This window comes from Chanos chanos, chromosome 6, assembly GCF_902362185.1.
Source record: "Chanos chanos chromosome 6, fChaCha1.1, whole genome shotgun sequence".
In the NCBI taxonomy this organism is placed as follows: domain Eukaryota; kingdom Metazoa; phylum Chordata; class Actinopteri; order Gonorynchiformes; family Chanidae; genus Chanos; species Chanos chanos.
In genome coordinates, this window is record NC_044500.1 from 36,387,010 (window position 1) to 36,408,553 (window position 21,544).

The 21,544-nt window shown below is 40.4% G+C and overlaps 2 protein-coding genes across 2 annotated transcripts in view; one reads left to right on the forward strand and one right to left on the reverse strand.

Moving 5' to 3' along the window:
* The window catches only part of phactr3b (phosphatase and actin regulator 3b), a 34,163-nt gene extending 15,734 nt beyond the window's left edge, over positions 1 to 18,429 (reverse strand). The window contains exons 1-7 of the mRNA XM_030778501.1: positions 18,324 to 18,429; positions 3,772 to 3,933; positions 2,894 to 2,986; positions 2,554 to 2,697; positions 2,055 to 2,285; positions 1,242 to 1,437; positions 944 to 1,134 (exon numbers count right to left, since the gene is read on the reverse strand). Of these exons, the coding sequence (XP_030634361.1) occupies positions 944 to 1,134; positions 1,242 to 1,437; positions 2,055 to 2,285; positions 2,554 to 2,697; positions 2,894 to 2,986; positions 3,772 to 3,933; positions 18,324 to 18,429 (1,123 nt within the window). The remainder of the gene's footprint in view (positions 1 to 943; positions 1,135 to 1,241; positions 1,438 to 2,054; positions 2,286 to 2,553; positions 2,698 to 2,893; positions 2,987 to 3,771; positions 3,934 to 18,323) is intronic.
* Positions 18,430 to 19,288: 859 nt separating this feature from the next.
* acot8 (acyl-CoA thioesterase 8) lies at positions 19,289 to 21,215 on the forward strand. Its single transcript, XM_030778312.1, has 6 exons — positions 19,289 to 19,467; positions 19,744 to 19,880; positions 19,971 to 20,196; positions 20,310 to 20,467; positions 20,597 to 20,788; positions 20,877 to 21,215. Exons 1-6 carry the CDS (start codon positions 19,289 to 19,291, stop codon positions 20,990 to 20,992), a joined length of 1,008 nt encoding a protein of 335 aa, XP_030634172.1. The 3' UTR covers positions 20,993 to 21,215.
* The last annotated feature ends 329 nt before the right edge of the window (positions 21,216 to 21,544 follow it).

Genomic DNA, 21,544 nt, shown 5'->3' on the forward strand with positions numbered 1-21,544 from the left:
TTTATGTCTGATTACTGGACACTGAGTTAATTCCCATCTTACAAAAGACCAGAGGACCTGCAGATATTGATATGGTGATATTGAACTGTGATAAGAAAGTGACCAATGACACAAGAAATGTTTAGATAGATAGATAGATAGATAGATAGATAGATAGATAGATAGATAGATACATACATACATACATAGACAGATAGATAGAGAGACAGAGGGATAAATACAGACAAAGAGACATACAGACTGGAGCTTTTTACACTTTTTTGGCTTGCTTGCTTGTGATCAGTCCACTGAGCTAGCTCTCTCTGTCTGTTCTCCTGCTCTCTTTTTCTCTCTCTCTCTATGTCTCTCTGTCTGTCCCACATGTGGTTACACCAGACTGTGCAGGAAGTAGGACACCAGATGTTGCTGGCCAATCAAGGCTTGAAGTAGTAAACACTCTTAATTTCAGCAGAGAGCGAAATCTCTAATGCTACAAAACGTGTTTTTCTAAAATGAACACGATTAACATGTGGTATTGGGCAAAGCTCTTTAAAATATGTAAACAGGTCCTTAACTTTCATTCTTAATCTGTAAAGGCTGTTCTGAAAAAAGAAATGTAGCCTAACTCTTTTAGCAGCACATGCCCCACCTCAGTTTTTCTCATTAGAGGGAGAACAATTCATGAAATAACCCAGTGAATTCAAATCAGAGAAAGGCACAAAAAACAGCTCCCTCTCTGTTTGCCCTTAATCCATTATTCATGGCTGATGACTGTTGGACCAGCTTTATGAATTTTATAAACTGCTGCTCTTCATTGTCGTTACTCCAGCTATTGCTATTTATATGCACAGTTACTTGTAGCTGTCACTACTGTATGTGCCGGATGAGTATCTTCGAAACAGTGACTTGTAATGTGAATGTAAAAATGCACTTGACGGGTCTTGCTTTCAATAGATGGACATACCGGAGATGACTGACTCGTTCCAGCTGTCCTGGTCACTGTAGTATTCGTCCAAACGCATGTTCTCCTTGTTCTCCTCAGCCTCTTTCTTGCTCTCACCTTCTCCACATGGCTCTTTCTCTATGCTGGAGGTACGGGACAGTCTACCATCCGAGCGACGTTTGGGTGAGCAGCGTATTTCTTTGCCATGGAAACTAAGAAATTCAGAAAGTGATAAGTCAGATGATAGACCTGAAATTATGGTAGATTTATGCAATGTTTACGCTATGTTACTATATGGTATTTATGACACTTCGGCTACCTGTCCTGTCGATGTTTGGTGGCCAGCGCCCGATGAAGTTCCTCTATGATGCAGCTAGGGGGCAGCATTGGATGTATGGCACCAAGATGAGGGGAGCCTGTTGGGGTGGACATCTTCCCCCTTAAAGCATCTTTAGGAAGGGTGAAATTCCTGGGCAGGGTTGCTGGAGCAGGCCTCATTGCATTAGAATGAGAACCTGCTCAACAGGAAAGAGAAGACACAAAAACAACTTCACATTAAAAAAAAAAAAATACAGCCAACTAGTCATGACTAGATTATTTTGGTCATCATGGACTGTGGGTGATTGCCATACTTCACGTTTGCCAGATAAAGTCTATTAATAGCTGGACATTAATCTAGAATGATACATAATCACTGCACACAGTTACATGACCATGAAGCAGAATCTAGAAGTCAAAGTATTGGCTTCAGTACAATGATTCACCTTTATAACAATGTGACTGACACTCAAAAAACGTTATAAAGCACAAGAACAACAGATCTGGGCATTTATTGAACTCATACAAAGGAAAGGTAGTGTTTACAGCAAATTCATCTTCTTTAAACTGAAACACGTTTTATTTTTTAACTGTTTCTCTTTAAAATCCACACTGAACTATTCAAATTCTCTACCACAAACATGAATGGCTAACGTCAATTCCAATCCCAATCCCCAATCCCAACCATTAATGGAACCATTCCATGGATTTTGCCATAAGCACTCTCTAAATTAAAAAAAAAAATCACTCTGGAGTTAATCCACTGCAGCTGTACTCCACTGAACATTCTGGCAAAGAGGGGCAGTGCACTCACTGTCTAGACTGCCGAGTCTGGTGAGCAGCTTAGATGGAAGTTTGGGTGGGGGGGTACACGCCTCTCTGCGTGGTAACTCCTGCTTAGCCTCCTCTACACACTCCAGGGCTCGAGTGGGCCCGACAGAATTCCTGACGGTGGCATCCGTAAAGGAAGTCTCCTCCTCCTCCTCCTCTTCCTCAATTTGGCTTTGCTCTCCTAGCGTCTCAATTTCCTCTGTGGTGTCTCGCACTGAAAAACAAAAACATCCTCCATCAGGGCTTTCTCTGATCTCTGACTCCACCTAGTGGTCACTGAGCAAACTTCATCAAAAAGAGCCAAAAAGCAAAATTACTGTCATCCAAACAATCTTAGTCTTTCTAAAGCAACATATTTTTTTATGTTCTCGATAAATCAAATGAATTACACTGTCACGAAATGTGGGATGCTACTTGAAAGTAAATCAAACCTAAAACCTTTGCACCTTGTGAATGGTATATTAAATTAATGCAAGTCTCACTTGTGGAGGGATTGTCCTCATCTGAGCCCAGATCTTCTGTGGTGCTGGCCAAAGGGGCCATGGGCTCATCCTCTCTGTCCTCCACATCTGAATAGTCCTGGATGGGGCTGCCCATCTCATCCAGGGTCCCTCCACAGGCAGACTCTGAGTGCAAGTGAAAAAGAGAGAGACAAAAGAGCTCAACCACTAAACACTGCTGTCAACACTCTTTAATAATGGCTTACAACACAGAGGGTGGTCTCTATGTGAGAGGCCAGCTAGCCACAGGGCTGTAAAGGCTTTGTGAATAAACAGTAGGTATTAGTGAGTGAGAAATTTGCACAGTTGGTACAGTGAGGACTGAATGTCTTTTTCTCACCTGTGCCCGCCTCCGCTTGGCCCTTCCTGACCTGCTCATCACGACTCTGCCGCGTTACCGCTTTCCTCTCCAGAGCTGCGTTCGGCAAACACAGTTACTCACTGAACCTCAACACTAAAGCACTCCACAACACAAAAGCAGCTCTTACTGCGGCTAACCTCCACAGATCTAATTTGATTTGTGTTTATCATGTTCTATGATGTTGTTTGCTAAACAGTACCTTTTGTATTGTGTAATTTTATCTAGTACATTTTTTGAAAGTTGGAATCGAAATCCAGTGCTACTATAAGCGCTTTCAGAAATGTCAGATCTAAGAGATGTCAGAACCGGCACCTAACTGGAAGAGTGATAGTAACTACTCTGAAAGATAAACCACTGCCTTCACCTAGTTTTTGAAGTCTGAATAGTTACTGGGAGTGTGGAAATAGGTCATACTCAAGAAAGAAATAATCTGCACTCAAAGATGTAGTGCCTCAGCTAACTCCTTCTCAAAAATTTAAATTGTCCCTTTTTTCATTACAGAAGGAAACACAAATTCAGCATTGATTCGGAATCACTGAAATGCAGCACTGATTTTCATTTCAATGTTTCCTTCTATATGTAATCATGATGTAATCAATATGTAATCAAAAAATGTAATCATAGCAAAAACAGAAATTTTTAAAATAAAAATTAATGAAAGCTATTTCCATTTCATTGACTATTGTTTAGTTGATTAATGACCTGTATATTATGAGAGCACACGATATGCTTAAAGTTTAAGCTGACTTATCTTTTAACATCATCTATCTGTCATAGATATCAAATGTTCATGAGCATTCTCTGTCTGAGAATGCAGTTATACTGAGGGCTGTACTCACCTGTTGAGTTCTGCCTCAACTTCTCATTTTTCTTTTTCCTCCACTTCCAAGGCTTGAAGATCCGCCCCAGGCTGGCCAATTTGCTGTTTCGACGGATAGGTGGCGTTCGAACCCCTGTCACTAGGCAACCAGAATGAAGAGCTGTCTGCTGGTCCATCACATCTACAGCACGGAAAACACAGAAATAGCCTAAATGATAAATAGCACGTGAAATGCAATTTAACTGATTCTCTTGACCCTTAAAAGAGTAGAAACATTAACCCAGAGGACTGCTTCAGAGGAGAAATAACATCTGGCTCATCTCCCCTCAGTGAAATTTTTGTTTTAATTGAAAACAGGCCAAAACAGTCATTTAAGAGAAAAAAAAAATTCAGTAGAGTCTCAAGTCCTGAGAGACAGCTTTTTATTTCAAAAGGAAAAAAAAAAAAAGAAAAAAAAGTGCACATGTTTCTCTTGAAGTATGGCAAGACAACAACACCAACGATTCCATCAGCTGGAGTGTTTTTTAAATGAAATATGCACACAGTGAAACAGCTCTCTCTGTGTCTCCTGCTGCAAGGCATATTAACTGTGTTACAAAAGTGAAGACCTCTGACTTCCCTCAGTCACAGAGCAGACCCTGTTTACTTGGTAACCTCTGCTGCTTGTACTGAGCTGCTGGGAGCACAAAGTGGTGCATTGTATTCTGTTTCACATGGCCCTTCCACACTTTCTTGGCCATGCACAAACAAACAGCATGGAAATCAGTCAGCTCTAACTGAGCTTCAGACTGTTGATGCAGAGAACTCTAACTGTACTCTCTCTCTCTCTCTCTCTCTCTCTCTCTCTCTCTCTCTCTACTCGCAGTGGAGTGTTGTCCAGAGATTAACACTTAATCCACATCATTCATCAACTACCATGTGTCAGTCTGCCATCTGGAAATCTGCTGGCTCAATCCGTTATGATCAGAGTCAAAACTCAGCTGTTAAGGTGGAGCCGTGACGGTCAGGACCTCCTGGCAAGCTGTGCCACAGAGCTCAGCGCAGGGAGCCACTGGGCTGTGTGCTGCGGCTACCTAAGGAGGCTCAAACTGGAGGATGGAGAACAGAAATAGGCTCTCCCACGCAGTCTGGCTCAGACAGGGAGCTGACACCTCGGGGAGCTTACAGATGAGCCGTGGGCTGCACTGAGAGTTGACGATTCTATCGCTGCCTTTTTCTTTTCATTATGTCACAGCGAGTGGTTCAGGAGGAACACCTGTTTAGTTTTGATGAAGGAATAGTATGTGGTAAAAAAAAAAAGAAAAGGGTACCAGTATACATATGACTGCTGACTCCACAGAAAGGTTTTGTATTTCTTAAAGCAACTGTACTTAAAGTGAATGTGAACTCTATGACTAAACACACACCTATAAACATGCATGCATGCACGAATACATGCTTTAGGTAAAGCATGAGTATGAAATTATGAAACATAATATTTTCACACAACAGAGGGAATCACTTCTCAACTGTTGTGTGCTGTGCACTGGGACTGCACAGTGACATTCATTACTTGCCTATTGCTGTTGTGAAATATTCAGCTATAAAATATTCAGAGTTTCATTCAGCCAGTCATTCAAATATGGTAATTAAGCCCACTACAACACAAACACAGACACAGTCATCTAGCATTCCGGTTCTGGTTGAGCCTGACAGGGTTGTAGGAATAACAAAGTAAACGGTCCTCCTTCTTCCTAAGCAGTGTTGGTGACAGCATAAAGGAGTGGTACCAGGAATATCAGCAGCTACTCCACTAACATCCATCCCCTGCACATCGCTCATCTCTACGACAACAGGTTTAGTGAGCCGTTAATTCTATTAAATCATTTAGCTTCATCCAGGTTGGACAACAGTTACACATGATGACGCTACATTACATCTCAGCCAGCACAAATTGAAAGTATGTGCATCCCAGTTAATCATTTCATCAAAATGTCTTATCATTTTAAAGTGCAATCATTCGATAAAAATGCAGACACGCTCCAGCATAACACTATGAGACTTGTTCTGTTAGAAAACTTCCAGTTAAAAAAAGACACTAAAATTGAATGGTAAATGTCAAAAGAAATACCCAACACATATCCATCAATAACACAGGCATCACTGAATCTAAACAATGAGAAACAGGTCAGCTGCTCAAGTCTCGTTTGCCCGACTAACCAGTAGTGCGAAATCCAGGTCAAGCCTTTAACTACTGCAGTAAGCAGACCCTGGGTCAGACTGCCGTTACCATGGTTACCTCTCTGGATGCTGCAGAAAAGCCCCTTGGAGGCACAGAATCATAAGAGCATGAGAGAAAAGGGGGTTGCTGGGTGGATGGGGAGGCTGTTGCTACGCAGAGTGACAGGAAACCTATGAGAACCAATCAGACTCAAGTAATGCATAATGCAAGTAAGGCATCCCTCTATTTTTAATTTAGTGAACTTGCTTTGAAAAATTAATAGTAGAATGTTAGGAAACAACTGTATGAAATCAAAGTCCTGTATTTTGGAATAGAGATATTATTTAATGTCTTCAATAAATATAAAAGCCTACATTAAAATATCATGTTCCCCAAATACTACACTGCATACATTGCCTTGATGTTCACTTGAAGAATTGATAGGTCTGAATTGCATGTGAAGGTTGTTATAAAAAGCAGTAGGACTTACATATTCACTATGGATGTGGTGTAGTGACAAATGTGGACCACTGCGTTTACTTAGAGTGAGGGTCTACATAGCCAATTTCATGCATCCAGACAAACTGATACTTCACTTTTTTACATGAGTAAAAAGAAAAGAGAAAGTGCACGGACATGTCGCGCTCAAGAGCAGGCGAGGCTGGTTCAGTCACATGAGGCTCCTCTAAAATAAAATGAGCCTGGAAATGCAGCCTGCACAATGACACGCAAACGAGTGACAGTGCTGTTATTCGCCCTTACAAACGTTCATTAACGATACATATACAGATCACGAACTGAAGTTACAATCACGAATTGAATCCCAGCCAGAACTCACGTGTCATTGCAAGAGATGTCCCTGAGATGTCTCCACGCGCTCATGCAGCACTCTATGCCAGAAACTGCTTAATCGAGCACCTCACAGCGACACAGTCACCACCGAAGAGGGAAAAAGTCATGCAAGGTGTTGAAAGCCAGCGTACACTTGGTCTCAATGGGAATTTGGGTCGAAACCACACCGAAAGAAAACCTTACACATCCCCGTACGACAGCGCTCACACAAACACAGAAGTAAACAGCATGGACAAAACTGTATCCTGTCTCTTGGCGGGGAGGGAATATCGCCGCATCGCAAAGAGTGAGCGCTCAAGACCTCTACTCATTCACGTATGCTTACCGCACCCTCCGGCCCTGGCATAACCCACATTGTAATGCTCATGTCGGCGTATGAATTGCAGCACTGAACGTTGCACGTTGCTGTCATTTCAACGAGGCATATGCTCAAGGGCACAGCCTACCTCCTTTATTCCAACAATACCTTTGAAATATAATTTTACTATTAGTTTAATGCAAAGATTGTGAGATGGCAAGCTGTAATTCTACTGATGAAGTAATTTTATATTAGCTAGTTTTATACCAACGACTTAAAAACATGATCATAGAACTGCTGAAAGTGCACCAACTTTCAGATGACTCTGCACAAATAAAGATGTTTCTCGTGCTTAGACAGTAGGATCTTTAGTACCGATGACAGTCTCTTTCACTAAGAAACTGCCAATAATTATTATTTTAACACAAACACACACACATAAACACACACACACGCACATTACTGTTGTCTCAAGATATTGTTCCTCTGAATGAAAGAGAATTTCTTAATCATTTAATAAACCTCTTTTCACAAGGGGTGTACATGCATAAATTACAGTTGTAAAATTATTTGGATATTATTCTTGAGTTTAAGTAAAATACAACCACAAATGGATGACTCTAGTAAAAGTGCAAGTCACTCCTGAAAAGCAGACAAACAAATTAATGAGTTAATTAATTAAGCTTTGTAGTCTTGAAGAATCAACCTTTTACTGTGCTCAAGTTTTCAAAACTACAGGCTGAAAAAAACTTGACCAGTAAATTAATAAAACACGATGCATGCTTGTACTCTGTACTCTGTTTTAATCCTCACCAGCTAACGTACAGTGTATTCCAAAACAAAAACAAAATTAAAAAAAAGTGAAAATGACTCTTATTGTTGACATCCAGCCTGAGTATAAATGTCAATATAGGCGACCACTTAAGAACAGTAACATTATCTACGTTATCTGCGTTATCGACAAATCCTGATTAAATCAATATTTCCTCCATTCGCTCAATACTGTACATTGTTTTGTTGTCTGATTACAAACTATGATATTAACTCATTGAAAATCAACATGAAATGGCCAAGCACATTGAATAACCGCGATAGTGAGGGGTCACATTAAGATAGCTAACAGTCCCCTGATGCACAAAAGCACAGATATCAGGGAGAGTGATGGCGCATGGAAAATGTCAAGAGGTTTGTTTGTTTGTTTGCCATATGTTTTCATTTCCACGCACGCTCTCATCGGCATGTTAACAAATGGGCAACGCTAACTAGGGCATGCTGAAAAACTGATTAGTTGCGGTCCATTTTTTAAACAGTTTTTCTTCCCCTTCTTCTCTCTCTTTTTTTTTCGAACACTGAACTTGATCCGTAATTGCCATGTAATTGGAGCTCCTTTGACAAGGGTTCTCTTGAGGGATGAGCACTTTATCTGAATGTTTATTGTGACAGCAATCAATTGCCTCTTGAAATAAAATCCTCTGTGGTTTTTGGACTCGTTTTCAAAACAGCACATCACGAACATTAACAGCAGTGAACAGAAAGAAAGAAATATAATAAAGTGAGGCTACTGAAAAGCAAAACGTATCTCTTGGTAAGAGTGCAGCAGTAAGTAACAGGGGATTGAAGTGTCTCCTCCTCTACAGACTTAATAGAGATCTGTCAACGCTGACGAAAATTATGTTTGGTATGGACCATGAATAATTGAGATCAGAGACCAGTCATTGATGACTGAAGTCTTGGACACTCTCTTAAGGATGTAAGGGAGTCACCGCCCCTACATAAGCAGTTGTTCAGCACAAATCAGTGCCGCAGGCAAACATGTCTCATCTGTTTTACAAGACTATGCTAGCAAAGTGCTTTACAATTGATTTTACTGCACACTAGAGCCACCTTTTGATTGAATAAGGAGCAGGTTATTGATGGTTCCATTGTATATGGAAACCATCATCAACAACACTTTTTCTATTCAAGATTAAAAATTTAGAGGCCTTATCTTCATTTACGCTTATGGGTTTCGTTGTACTCTTTATATCTTTCATTTGTTCGGCCATACCTAATTCCCTACAAGGCAATGAATATTAAAGTTTGTCTTTTGAGTTGTTAAATGAATGATCTCATTGCCAGTGCGTTGTCCCAAGTCTTCACCCACACAGGATGCCAGATTGTGCCTGTATATATTTGCAACTCAGACTGCAAAACGCTGGGAGCTACTGAAATGAAGCCTTGACCTTTGAGTCATATCCACAGAGTAAATTTTGTCCAGTGCATTTTATTACTGTACTTTGTAAACTTGTTAGTTGTAATGTGTTTGAACTGAGAGTGTCTATTCAACTGCCCTGGGGTATATTTTCCATATAGCTTACAAGCTTATCAAAAAGAGTTAACCCTTTGGTTACATCCCCTATGATTTGTAGTGAGATGGAATATTTAAGCTTTGTATGGAGCAAAGTATAATCAATGTATGCTGACTCACATTGTTCTAAGTACTGGAGTGGGTCCTAAACAGTGGCAGTTTAATGGTGCTGATGTATATATGATAGCAACTCATGCCCCAATGCAAAGACCAAGAGAGCACGTGGTTTAAAGAGAATAACAGGCAGTATGTAGCCCTGATAACAACCAAATACAGCATGCTCTGGAATAAAGAAGGAAAAAATTACAGCAAGGTGATAACAACCTTAAAGAATGTGAATTTAACTACTGTCTAAAGGTGGGGACAAGCCAATTAAAGTCAACAAAAAAATGACAGTAATGAACACAACCACATTAAACTGATGTGTAATTCATACACAATGCAGACCATACTTCACAAACTTTTTCTATTGTTCAAGTATGCAAACATTCTTCAGGACCATTGAATAAAAGGACCAGATTAGAACTGCTTTAAAGGCTCTTAAAAACCAGGCTTAAGTCACTGTATGAAACCTGAAATGTAGCCACCTGAATCTACTCACCCCATGACATCCAAGCCATTTTCACAAATGCTCCTATCTTACCCTGTGGCACAGCAAACAATTAAATATTTCACAGTCTCTCAAGTGTCATCAAACAAAAGAATCATCAAAGAGGTAAAAGCATTCCTGTGGTCATAATTACAATATCACAGCTCTGAGTCTTTGCCAAACTTTTATAAGATGTTATATCAACTCTCTTCCACAGCTACCTTCACAGTAGCCTGCACTAAGCAGAGCACTGGCTGTAACAGAAAGTTTACAGTATAGAGGGGAAGGATTCTGAGGGATTCCACAGAGAAAACCAGTTTAGTTCAAGGTTGGGAATCCAGCCAGCTTCTCAGGCTGTGCTTGGCACCATTTGTGTCTGCTCCTGAGGTGAGCTCAGAGAATGACTATCACAGATCAGCGACAAGCTCATATCCACAGTGCAGAATGGTACTGCAAAGACCAGTGCCTCTGAGCTGTCATCCACAGAGGGAAAGGATTAGAGATTACAGTAAATCCAGTCAGTAAGATACCTAATACACTGCAGTGCTGCATTAAAACACAATAAAACAGTGCTGCAAAGTGATGAGGTAGGAGAGAGAGCAGGAAAAGTCCTTGCCAAAAAAAAAAAAGCGGCATTCTTTTAATATTAAAAAAAAAATTAAATGATGTTCTTTTAGCGGAGAGATGAAATGTATTATGGTTACTAAATACACACACACTTGAATTAGCCTTTTCTTGTTAAAAAAAAAGAAGAAATTAATCATACTTTTTTTGTTTCTCAGGCAGACTGTTTCTGGTATATTTGGACTGGGTTGCTCTGGGTTGCTCTATTCTTTTCATAATTTTTAGTGGGTGTTTAAAAAGAAATACTGAACATAACCTGCCCCAATCAGCCATTCACACTGAAATATAATGAATTCAGTGTGAAAGGAACAAATGAACTAGTGACTTTGCAAGAACTACCAGTCACAAGAAGGATGAGAATTTCAAAAATACTTTATATCTCTAACAGAGAGAGGGGGGGTATGTTCACTAGATTCTCTCTCTCTCTCTCTCTCTCTCTCTCTTTCTCTCATCTTTTTTTGCCTCTTCTATTAAATGTTCGAGCGTAATCCAAAATAACATCCTTTTCATTTCAGATTTTATTTATATGTTTTTTTTGTCAGTAAGAACATCCTCTTTCGAAACATACACAACAAATATTCAAAAGGGCTGCTAGAGATAGAAGATAGGATTCATGGAAAGAACAGCAGATGTTTTTTATGCTCTGCCTGAAACTCAACCTTTTAAGTATTGTAAAATCAGATGTTTTTAAGGATCAGGTGATTGTGTTCTCATATGTTATGTTTTGTTATTCAGGTCTGAAAACATTTAGGTCAGTGCATGAAACATTCATAAAAATATAGCCTATGCTAATATGAGCTTGGCTGAGGACTCTGTTCATCTGGACTCCCTGAGGGCTGGACAAGCAATGTAGTCATTTGCAGGAAAGACAAGCTTGTGTGCCTGCGTGCACTTAAACTTACACACATGGACGCGCACGCGCGCGCGCACACACAGACCACATATGGAATACAATCTTTCTCATTCCCTTAACAGAGTATTCATTATATTTTTAGAACACTCATATTTTCATGTTATCTGATTTTCCATGGTATTTTCATTTCTGTCAACACGGTGAATTACTAGTCACAGCTGCATAGACACGCGCACTGACCTGACAAACAGAAAAGCATACTGCAGAAACAGAGGGGGAAAAAAACCCCTCTGCAGTCAGATTTAAAGCTCAATGCCACTTAAACGCACTAGTACAAAGCTCACTGGGCTTTTCTTGGCTGCAGCACACAGACCTGTCGTTGTGACCTATGAGGTACTTCTGTCATTATAAAATGAGAAATCTTATCGTTTCTTCCAGAAATACATGAAGATGCATTGCATGAGTAAATGAATCATAGCTAGGCTCCTGCAGTGATGTGGTATTTTTCCAACCTTTCCTTCCTTTGATTGTGGCCTTTTTTTTTTTTTGTTTTAGGTTCATCGTTCCTAAGCAGTGTGTCCCAACTGGTGATTTAATGAAATGAGGAAAGACATGAGCAAGGAGTTTAATTTATAATCTCTCTGCTCTCTCAAGCCTGCCTTTGCAAGCTGGTCATCCTCCCTACCACTAAACAGACTTCCCTGCTGTCCCTATTCAGTCCACAATTAGCACTGAAGCATGGTCTACTGTCTCCCTCCTCCTGTGACCAAACCAAGTCAACCAATGGGAAAGCTACAGATATGTTTTTTCTCTGAGGCTCCATTCAAAGGGGATGACATCATTGATGGCAGTGATAATTGTGTCTATATCTAGCGTTGCTGTCTGTGGTGCTGAAGTCTTTGAGACTGGAGACATCCCTGCTTGGTGCAGGGGAGGGACAGTAAGGCTACAGAGGGTTAGATTTTTGCTGCCTCACTACAACAGTGCATATTCAGCTTTACAACCCTCTCTGTCAGGATGAAAAAAAAACAACAACCCCAGCATCATTTCCAAAGAAAAGTCTGCGTTGATACCAAGGTCTCCGATAAAGAAACATTGTTAACCAACTAAGCAATGTTGTATAAAGGTCAAACATCCCTCTTGGTTGCTTTCAGTAATGGTCTAAGGACGGAATCTTCACTAAGACATTTATTAGCTACTTTTATCCTATATAATCTGCTTCTTCATCATTTGGCATCATTTTGTTGTTCAAAATAGACCATTCTGTTTTCACAAGGAAAATGAAACAAAAGGTAAGACCAATGTCCTAACTCTCATTTCAAAAAGCAAAGCTATTAACTTCTCTACAAACACTTGGCCTTCCTTCCTACACTAACTATGTCACCTTTTTCTAAATACACCCAATTATTTTACTAATTATTTTAGCCCGGTTTAAACAGAGATATTTATTTATTGCTAGTCTTTTCTTCAGTTTCCCCATGTTTTCTCCGTAATTTGTAATACACGATTTCCTTCATACTATCATCACATGGTAGTCAGCACAGTCTAGCTGACTCATGCTTCCCCCAAGGCATTTAAATGTGGTCAGTTATATTTCCCTGGACTCATGGCTATGTTTGTCAAATGTAGCACAGCTGAATTTACAATCATAAATTCAGGCAGTAGAACATTTGGAACTGCAGAAACAGTGACTTAACCATGTGCACCAGTTGGAGGCTCCTTAGTTTTTTGTTCATATTTTCGCTTCATGGGTGTCCAGATGTCATCTCACATAAATAATATTGCATCTTAGTTCCCTTAAACTGTATCTGAACTCCACTGTGATGGCAAAGTCGGCATTGAATTTCTGTGGTAGCTAACCATCTAGAAAGTTCATGTTCTTTTCCTGTGGGCAGAGAGCACAAAATCTTACCATAACCATGACCTCTGCCAGTTCCTTTTCTTCATTTAGAATTTTTACTTTCTCCAAAGATCTGCGTACCCTTGCAGCTGACCTGCCCAAAGAATTACTTTTACATCATAAAATTTAATTGTGCTCTGACAGACAACCGAAAACTTTCTGATTTTCTTACCTAATGCCATGTTGAGAGCAGGTCTAAGCACAGACTGAAGGTGAGCTCAATGCAGCTTTCAAGCCCAGAGTCCAGTACAGTAAATGTAAGGTTTAATGAAAGGACAGAGGGAGGGGCTGAGTACTGGGGGTCACAGATGACCTTGGGCAGCACTCACAGTCTACATCCCTGCACACTCCCACCCCCTGCTGCTGACCAGGTGGCCAGGTAACTGCTGGCCTTGACAGAGAGCACTCAGCCAGAATGACCGCACTGTCTGCGGATACGCTCCAACGCGATTCTATATTTCCCTCCGCAGTTGCTACAAGTGATGTTATTACAGAACAGAAAGTTCCTACACGCAATATATGGAGTGGTGGGTGACAAGGACTTTGGGAAAGTACTGCGGCATGTGTATCAAATGAAACAGAGGCATGTCGGACAAGGACTTTTTCTCATCCTCTGTTATTACTTCAGTTTGGCACTATCGCATTCCCTGTCTTGAGGGCACTTCATATAGTGACTGTGTAATCATATTTTCCCTGCAGTGCCCCTCGTCTTTTAACCTTCGTCCTCAGCTCCGTTTTTCTTTTCTTTTTTTTTCAAGCGCCTGGGGAACAGCCAAGCAGGTGGTTCTGCTTTTGGCTGAGGTTGCTTTTTTTAGCCCCGGCACTTTTTCTGACAACTCCCTGATGCGCTTCAGAGATGATACTGGTACAAACCTTTCATTTACAATGCTAAGAGGGTCATTACTCTTACTGAACACATACATTTACACAGCATTGTCTCTAAACTGTGGCTCACTGACATTAACAGAATCTACCCAACACTGATGGTTACTTTTCACCTCCTGACCATGTCATAGCCTCTGTGTATCCTTCGACTGATATTAACCCTACCTGTTTGACCGCTCATTCACTGCAACTCTGTCAAGGTCTAGACTGTTCTGCAGCTGATCACCCCAACACAGAACTGTGGGCTTGAGTGGAGGAATGTTCTTCTGGCTGTCTGATTTCACTCATTCTGTCAGACATGTCTTTTATACGTTACCGTAAAACAAATGTTCTGTAACTTCCTCCTCTGATTTGAAATAAAACATGCAAATTGCGTTATGGTTTTGAACTTCTAAATATTTCATTTGGAAATATTAAAAAACATTTTCAAATATTTTAATTGGGAAATGTTAGAGCAATTAGGTCATGAAAAAGGTTACACCAGTTGCACCGGTTTGTGTGATGAAATAACCCTTCTCTACGAAAGACTTTCTTTAAGTGAGAAATAATGTACATCTTTAGCATGTAAGAAGAGCCAACGTAATCCTCGCTATTCTCTTTGTAGAACTTGGTCTCCTCTGAGCATGCAGACTTAATCACAGCTCTGAATATTCACAGCAGAAATGAAACAATGGCTAAATATAGACGCCTGATTAATAAAACATGAACACTGTCTATTGAAACCAGAGGGGTCCTAATCTCCCACATTACACTACTCAGGCTCTCTGCACATGGTGAACTGGTAGAGTGTTCTTAACCTGCAAAGTCAGGATGAGCAAACTCCCAAAAAAAAAAAAAAAAAGCGAGGCCTTTGATCTGAACGCATTGCAGATTATTGTAATAGGATCATCTGCTGGAAACAAGGGCATGGCAGTGCTTGGACTTCCAGCTGGCAAACAAGTCCAAAGTCTAATGCTCACCTGAGAGGAGTTTGTGCAGTCTACATATGAGATTTGCCCACAGCTCCATGGTTTTTTTCACAGTGTGAAAATAGGATGTTAATGACGTTAGCCGATAGAAGTGTTACGGAGGCGGCAATGTGACTGTCAGCACTATTCACTCTTGGAAGAGAATGAGTCACCTCCTGCTTCTGGAACAATGTAAGGCAGACTCTCAGGACCCTGGGCAGGGTAGCAGCCCACCTCATGCCAAGGGGGTGAGTTAACACAGCTAAGCTGTATATGCGGCTACATGTGTTATTACAGGCTGATCATTAGCTCTCTCCATTCAGCAGTCCTTTCATATCTGATGCAGTACATAATGTATGGATTTGTATGCTGGTGCAGCTCACATAACTAATGGTCTGTGGCATCCGTTTGGGATTGTTTCCTTCCTTACTTTCTTGTGTTCCTGTCTTTTGCCTGGTGTTTTCTTTTGGTTTGAAGAGTAAGGGCATCAGCTCTGTTCCTAAAATACGCGTTCAAGAGACAAGATCAAAGCCGCAGTGAGGCTGCTACAGGGATGAAAGAGTTTGCTCTGAGCAGATGGGAGGAGAAAGAGGGTTGGGCTATGGTGCATCATTGCCATGTCTTATCTGTTTGTATCGCACAGTAAACAAGAAAAAGTGGAAACAGGCACTGACACTGCAAGGAAGGACGTACTGTTAGGGGGTGAAACTCTGAAGGAAGAGAGAGATGTTGGTTGCGGCTCATGCCATTTGACAAGTCCATTCTGTCCTTAAATTTCTGTCATCACAAAATGGTTTAGCGGTATTACATAATGACCATAGGCATTTTACTCAAATGTGAATGAAAGTCCAAAAAAGTAACACTGATGCCATCTTATCATTTTAGAAAATGGTAGCAGTTCTGAAAATATAACATAGTGCATAGTGATTGCTTATCAAACATGAAAAATACATAAACATAAAACATAAAAATTGTGATTAAAATGATATCAGCGCAAAAATGAACATGGTGAGCATGAGATGTAATGAGAAAAACATGTGAAGCAGTTATAAGGCACCCAATCTGTAAAAAGTTTGAGCAACAAACAAGAGCTGTATTTGGGTATTCCTTTCATGTAGCCTATCTTATGACACTAATACCCAGAGCTTAATGTACCACCCTGCTGTCCATTACTGTGTAGTATCCAGAGTCAACACAGACTGCACTGTTCATATGTGGAAACCTCCTTTGGCTGAAAACCTAACGTGGATTTAGTGATTGGGCTGTGTTAAAAGCTCATTGTTTGTATACAGGCAGCTGGTGGACATTTATCCTTGGATTTACGGCTAATCACTCAACGCTGTCACAATATTGAAAAGTGCGTGCTGATCTGTTCATTCACCTATGTTTGGTTTTATTAAATTAAATTCAAATCAAGAAATCAAGTAAGCCACAGACTACATAATCAAACTGAATGCTCCAAGAGAACAGATTATTCAGTCTGGACCATCTAGTCACCGCAGTGTTCTCTGGGTTATAATGGAAATAGATTCATCCATACATGTATTGTCATTATATTTATGCTTAGGTTCCTGATAGAGTACTCTAAGTGATTTTAACAGCTACAGTACAAGTTTATATTTTCTGACAGATTTTTATAAATTGTAGAGTGTATAAATACACAAAGAATGAGGTTAAACACCAAAAACTATTTTGATACTGAATGTTTTTTTCTAACATCAATAGGTTTTTAAAGTCTGTATTCACCTAAATGCTCTGGTCTGTGTGATATGACGTTTCTTCACAGGCCGCATAAGAAAATGCTGGCAGAACAGGATTCATCACTGAACTTCTGTTCATTTAACTGCAGCACTCAGCAAAGCTGAACTGAAAATCCACTTCACTAAGGTAGCCCAGCCTAATCACTATCTCTCCACACCACTGGGGTGCCAGCATTGAGTCACAGCCATCACGTCACCATAGCAACAACTAAATACACAAGAACCACTGTCATTAGCTACCTTCTGGATATCCTGACCTACTAAATTCTCATGATAATGCAAGGGTCCAGTCAATCATTTCTGTGAGTGCTGTGAGTTCTAGGAATGAAATGGATCTGGGTGATGTAAGGCGCAAGTTTTTGATCGTGTTGAATGTGTTGTGTTGTGTGCTGTGTTGTTTCCCTTTAACATGCCTCTCCTAAACACCTCATTAAAGGTTAAAACAATAAGAAATTTTGAGCATCCTCTCTCTGGGAAAGTGATGGAATGCCTGCCTCTTTTCATAGGCAAAGGTCATTCCAATATAGTGTTGTACAGCTGCAATGTTTGTGCTGTATGGCCATTAAAATTCATTAAAGGAGGGTCGCTTTGAAACAATGCAATTTCTTATATCTGGCACAACAGTACTGCTTGACTGTACTATCGACATTTTGGTGAAAATATTCGTCCTAACCCCCCCCCCCCCCAAACCCTCAAAACACAAACTATTTGGTTGTAATGTATGTTCTGTGCACAGAGCATTCTGTGTTCTGAGCCCATTTCATCCAACAGATCATGAGAGACTCTATGACTATGTCTAATTTGTTCTAATTGTCATCTTCGCAGACTGACGTTGCTGAAAGAGAGCAATGTCGTAAGACGTCTTACCAAATATCTCCCTGAATCTGCATTAATCACGGGGAAAGCCCATGCAGCGTAGGAGCGTTACTCGAAATTAAAAGGCATATGAGATATTGTCTTGTTGCTTTTAGTCTTGCGTTCCAGGTAATGAATTAGTAAAAAATCAGCAGAGTATCCCTCTCCTGCGGAACATCTGATTAATTAGGCTACATCCTGCAATGACCAAGTGGGAAACAAAGATTCTTCAAATGCTGGAAAGGCTTGTTGCCATAATTATAAAACATACGTTGAAAATGATATGCCCTGTTGATAAACGTTACGGTTTAGGTACCTGTAAAGATCTGTCTGGTCCTTCTAATAGAAATCTAAAAGAACCGTTATAGTAAATGGCCACTGTCATTTCCCTGCGCTTTTATATTGACTATTGCAAGTAAGGACCTCTGACAGCTCTAGAAAACCACGATAATGCGACTTACCTGTGCTGTGTGCGTAAATGACACGAGCTTCAGTCAGGATGCTTGGGTCACTTTGAGATCTACCTCTCTGCAGCACACAATCATCTGCGCTGTCCGATGTGGCCATGGAGATAGAGCAACGTAGAATAAAATATTGAAACCGCAATACGAGTGTGGGCAGGGTCACCAACCAGCGGTAGTGCAGAAATAATGTGGTTTGACAACTGCAGCTTCTAGCATCTGAATCATGGTTGGAGGGGAAAATCCTGGAGTGTGTGTGTGTGTGTGTGTTTTGCGCGTATGCGCCCGTGCATACCTCGGGTGATACCGATTCGTTATTAAATAATGACTTAAACTGAAAGATATATCTAAGTCTAGCATCCATTAAATTAAAAACAAATCGACAGAAAATCCATAGTGTATGTAACATATCACTCTTTTTGAAGAATCTTTTGAAGAAATTGTGAAGCAATGATCAAGTGGTCGATTGTTTGTTAGGCTAAGTATTGGTGACCCATTAATTAGTCAGTATTCCATTTATGTTATACATATTCGCAGTGTTCTCTCAATGTGCAGTGTCTGGCCCAAGGAATTCATGGGGCTTTACTGCCCTCTTGTGAGAATAAAAAGTCATTATATCACAACTAGTACCACAGTATAATGTAACAGATATGTTATTCCTTTTCATCGTTGGTCCAATATTGAACATGAACTTCAGACATATCCTCTGAAACGACATCCTAATTTCCATTGCCGTGTGTATTCCAGATGTTGGCATAAATAAATAAAACTGCGTAATGAGTGTGAGGCAAACAAAATTATAACCCCTTCGTTGAAGTAACGTCAAATTTATGACCTTCCTCTGCAGCATCTGACGTTTCGTTTTATTTTTTTTTTAACTCATGCAGAAAGCCAAGAGTGAAAACTGTGACAAGGGGCAGTTACCGCCCTCTCACGTGACCTCTCTTTCGAATCCAGCACAGAGCATGGCTGAAGCAGCAGGGAAATCTTCACTACACCGAGTGAAAAATGGAAATGAAAATGTGCCGATATTACTTCAGACGACCAGCTATACGCCACCGGACCTCTCCTCAACTCCGGACCTTAGAAGTGTCTTGGTCACTAGTGTTTTAAATCTAGAAAAACTGGATACGGACCTTTACAGGTTGTTCGCTTTGAGCCTATACCTGAAGTTGTCTTAGATCATATCAGTATGCGTTTCTTTTGCATATATGTATTGAAATTGCTACAATATAGTTAATATATATAGATTAGAGATAAGAATCATGCCGCTATTCTCTTCTGGGCGTTATCCTGTATTACATTGTGAAACGTAACCCGTAGTACTCAGCTAATGACAACTGGGCCACAAATATAATTTTGTACTTGAATGATACCCAACTCGACATGACTCTTACTAGTGTGTTCCACTCTCCTGAAGAGGAAAGCATCACTGGGTTCCTCGCAGCCAGCGACTCTTTGGGGGGCAGATTATAGGACAGGCACTGGTTGCTGCGGCAAAGTCAGTCGGTGAAAATGTCTTTGCTCACTCGTTGCACTGTTATTTTGTACGAGCAGGTGATCAGATAAAAAAATCTCCAAAAATACTTAGGAATATCCACCATAATATACTGTAGAATCTGCCATAACACGCTTGTTACGTTTCAGGAGATCCTAAAGTTCCAGTGCTATACCAGGTGGAGCGAACCCGGGACGGACGTAGTTTCTTTGTGCGATCAGTGAAGGCTATTCAGCACGGCCAGCCTATACTAATCTGCCAGGCATCATTTCACATGCAGCAGCCAAGCCCCTTGGAGCACCACTTTAACATGCCCACTGTGCCATCACCTGACACACTGCTGACAGTAGAGGAACTTATTCAGCAGTATCTTAGGTATCACTCCATAGTTACTCACAACTTCAGTTCTTCAGACAACATACTGCCACTGTATAAACTGACATTAATAGTATAGTTTATTCTTCTAAGGCTTATATTTTGTCTTAAAGTGATCCAGACCTGGCAGACAGTACCAAACAGGGACTGAATAAAATACTAGCTGATGAAGTTCCCATTGAGATCAAACCAGTCAACCCACCCGACTTTTACCAAAAAGTTGCTATGGAACCAAAGAAACTCTTCTGGGTCCGAGCAAGGGGACACATAGGTAACCTGAAGAATACTGAACCACCTAACAGTTCAGCTAATAGAGTCCCTTTGAACATTACAGTGAACATTATAGTCAACTTGAAATCACTCTAGACCTGTTAACGTAACAATCATTTTTAATTCACAGGAGAAGGAAATATGAAACTGCACTGCTGTGTTGCTGCTTACGTATCAGACTTCTCCTTTTTGGGCACTGCATTGCTGCCTTACCCAAACTACAGAGCACAGTTTTTAGCCTCCCTGGATCATGCAATGTGGTTTCACAGCACCTTCCGTGCAGATGAGTGGATGCTCTATGAATGTGAGAGTCCCTGGGCAGGTTCGTTCAAACTGTTTCTGTCATGGATAATGATTACTGTGAGTGTGCCTTTCTTCATGCTGACTTTATGTTTTTTATCCTTGTATAGGAGGGAGCAGGGGCTTGGTACAAGGCCGCTTATGGAGACAGGATGGGGTCCTAGCAGCTTCTTGTGCACAAGAAGGAGTGATAAGAGTTAAAGATTTGACTGAGAGTAAATTGTAGTTTGGAAAATTCAGCTTTACATGGACGGGCATTAATAATTCACTGAAGCCCAGGACAACACTGGTGGACAAATACGGGATAAAAGATGGTTATACATGTAATGGTGTAGGCATTGCACTAATGAATGACACGTAGTAAATGGTAATTGTATTCATATGATCCAGATGTTTAAGGCTTACTTTCAGATATGATATTATGAGTTTGATTGCTTACCTTTAAATTATAAGCATAAATAAAATAATATAATTTTATAAACATTTTGGCAGTATATGTTTATGGTTAAGTTCGCATTTTCCTATATCCACATGATGTGTCTAAGATTTTTGCAGGTATGTTCCATCTTTCATTCAAATATCAGCCCTAAATAATTCTCACTATGAAATGTCTACTTATGGAAAATACTCAGAAACATGGTGCAGGGTTGTATTGAAGGAGTTAACAGGATATGGATTTGGAATTTGAATTTAAAATTAAGGAAATAGAATTGACCTCAGACATTATATTTCAAGGCTCTCTCTTTTCTGTTTAAGGTGGAGGGTGGGGTATGATTTT

Bases quoted from the DNA above. Each gene is read 5' to 3' on its own strand.
- acot8 (XM_030778312.1), top strand. From the start codon at position 19,289: ATGGCTGAAGCAGCAGGGAAATCTTCACTACACCGAGTGAAAAATGGA. The intron at 19,881-19,970 runs GTGATCAGATAA...GTTACGTTTCAG, and splicing joins CTGTTATTTTGTACGAGCAG to GAGATCCTAAAGTTCCAGTG. The intron at 20,468-20,596 runs GTAACCTGAAGA...TTTAATTCACAG, and splicing joins CCGAGCAAGGGGACACATAG to GAGAAGGAAATATGAAACTG.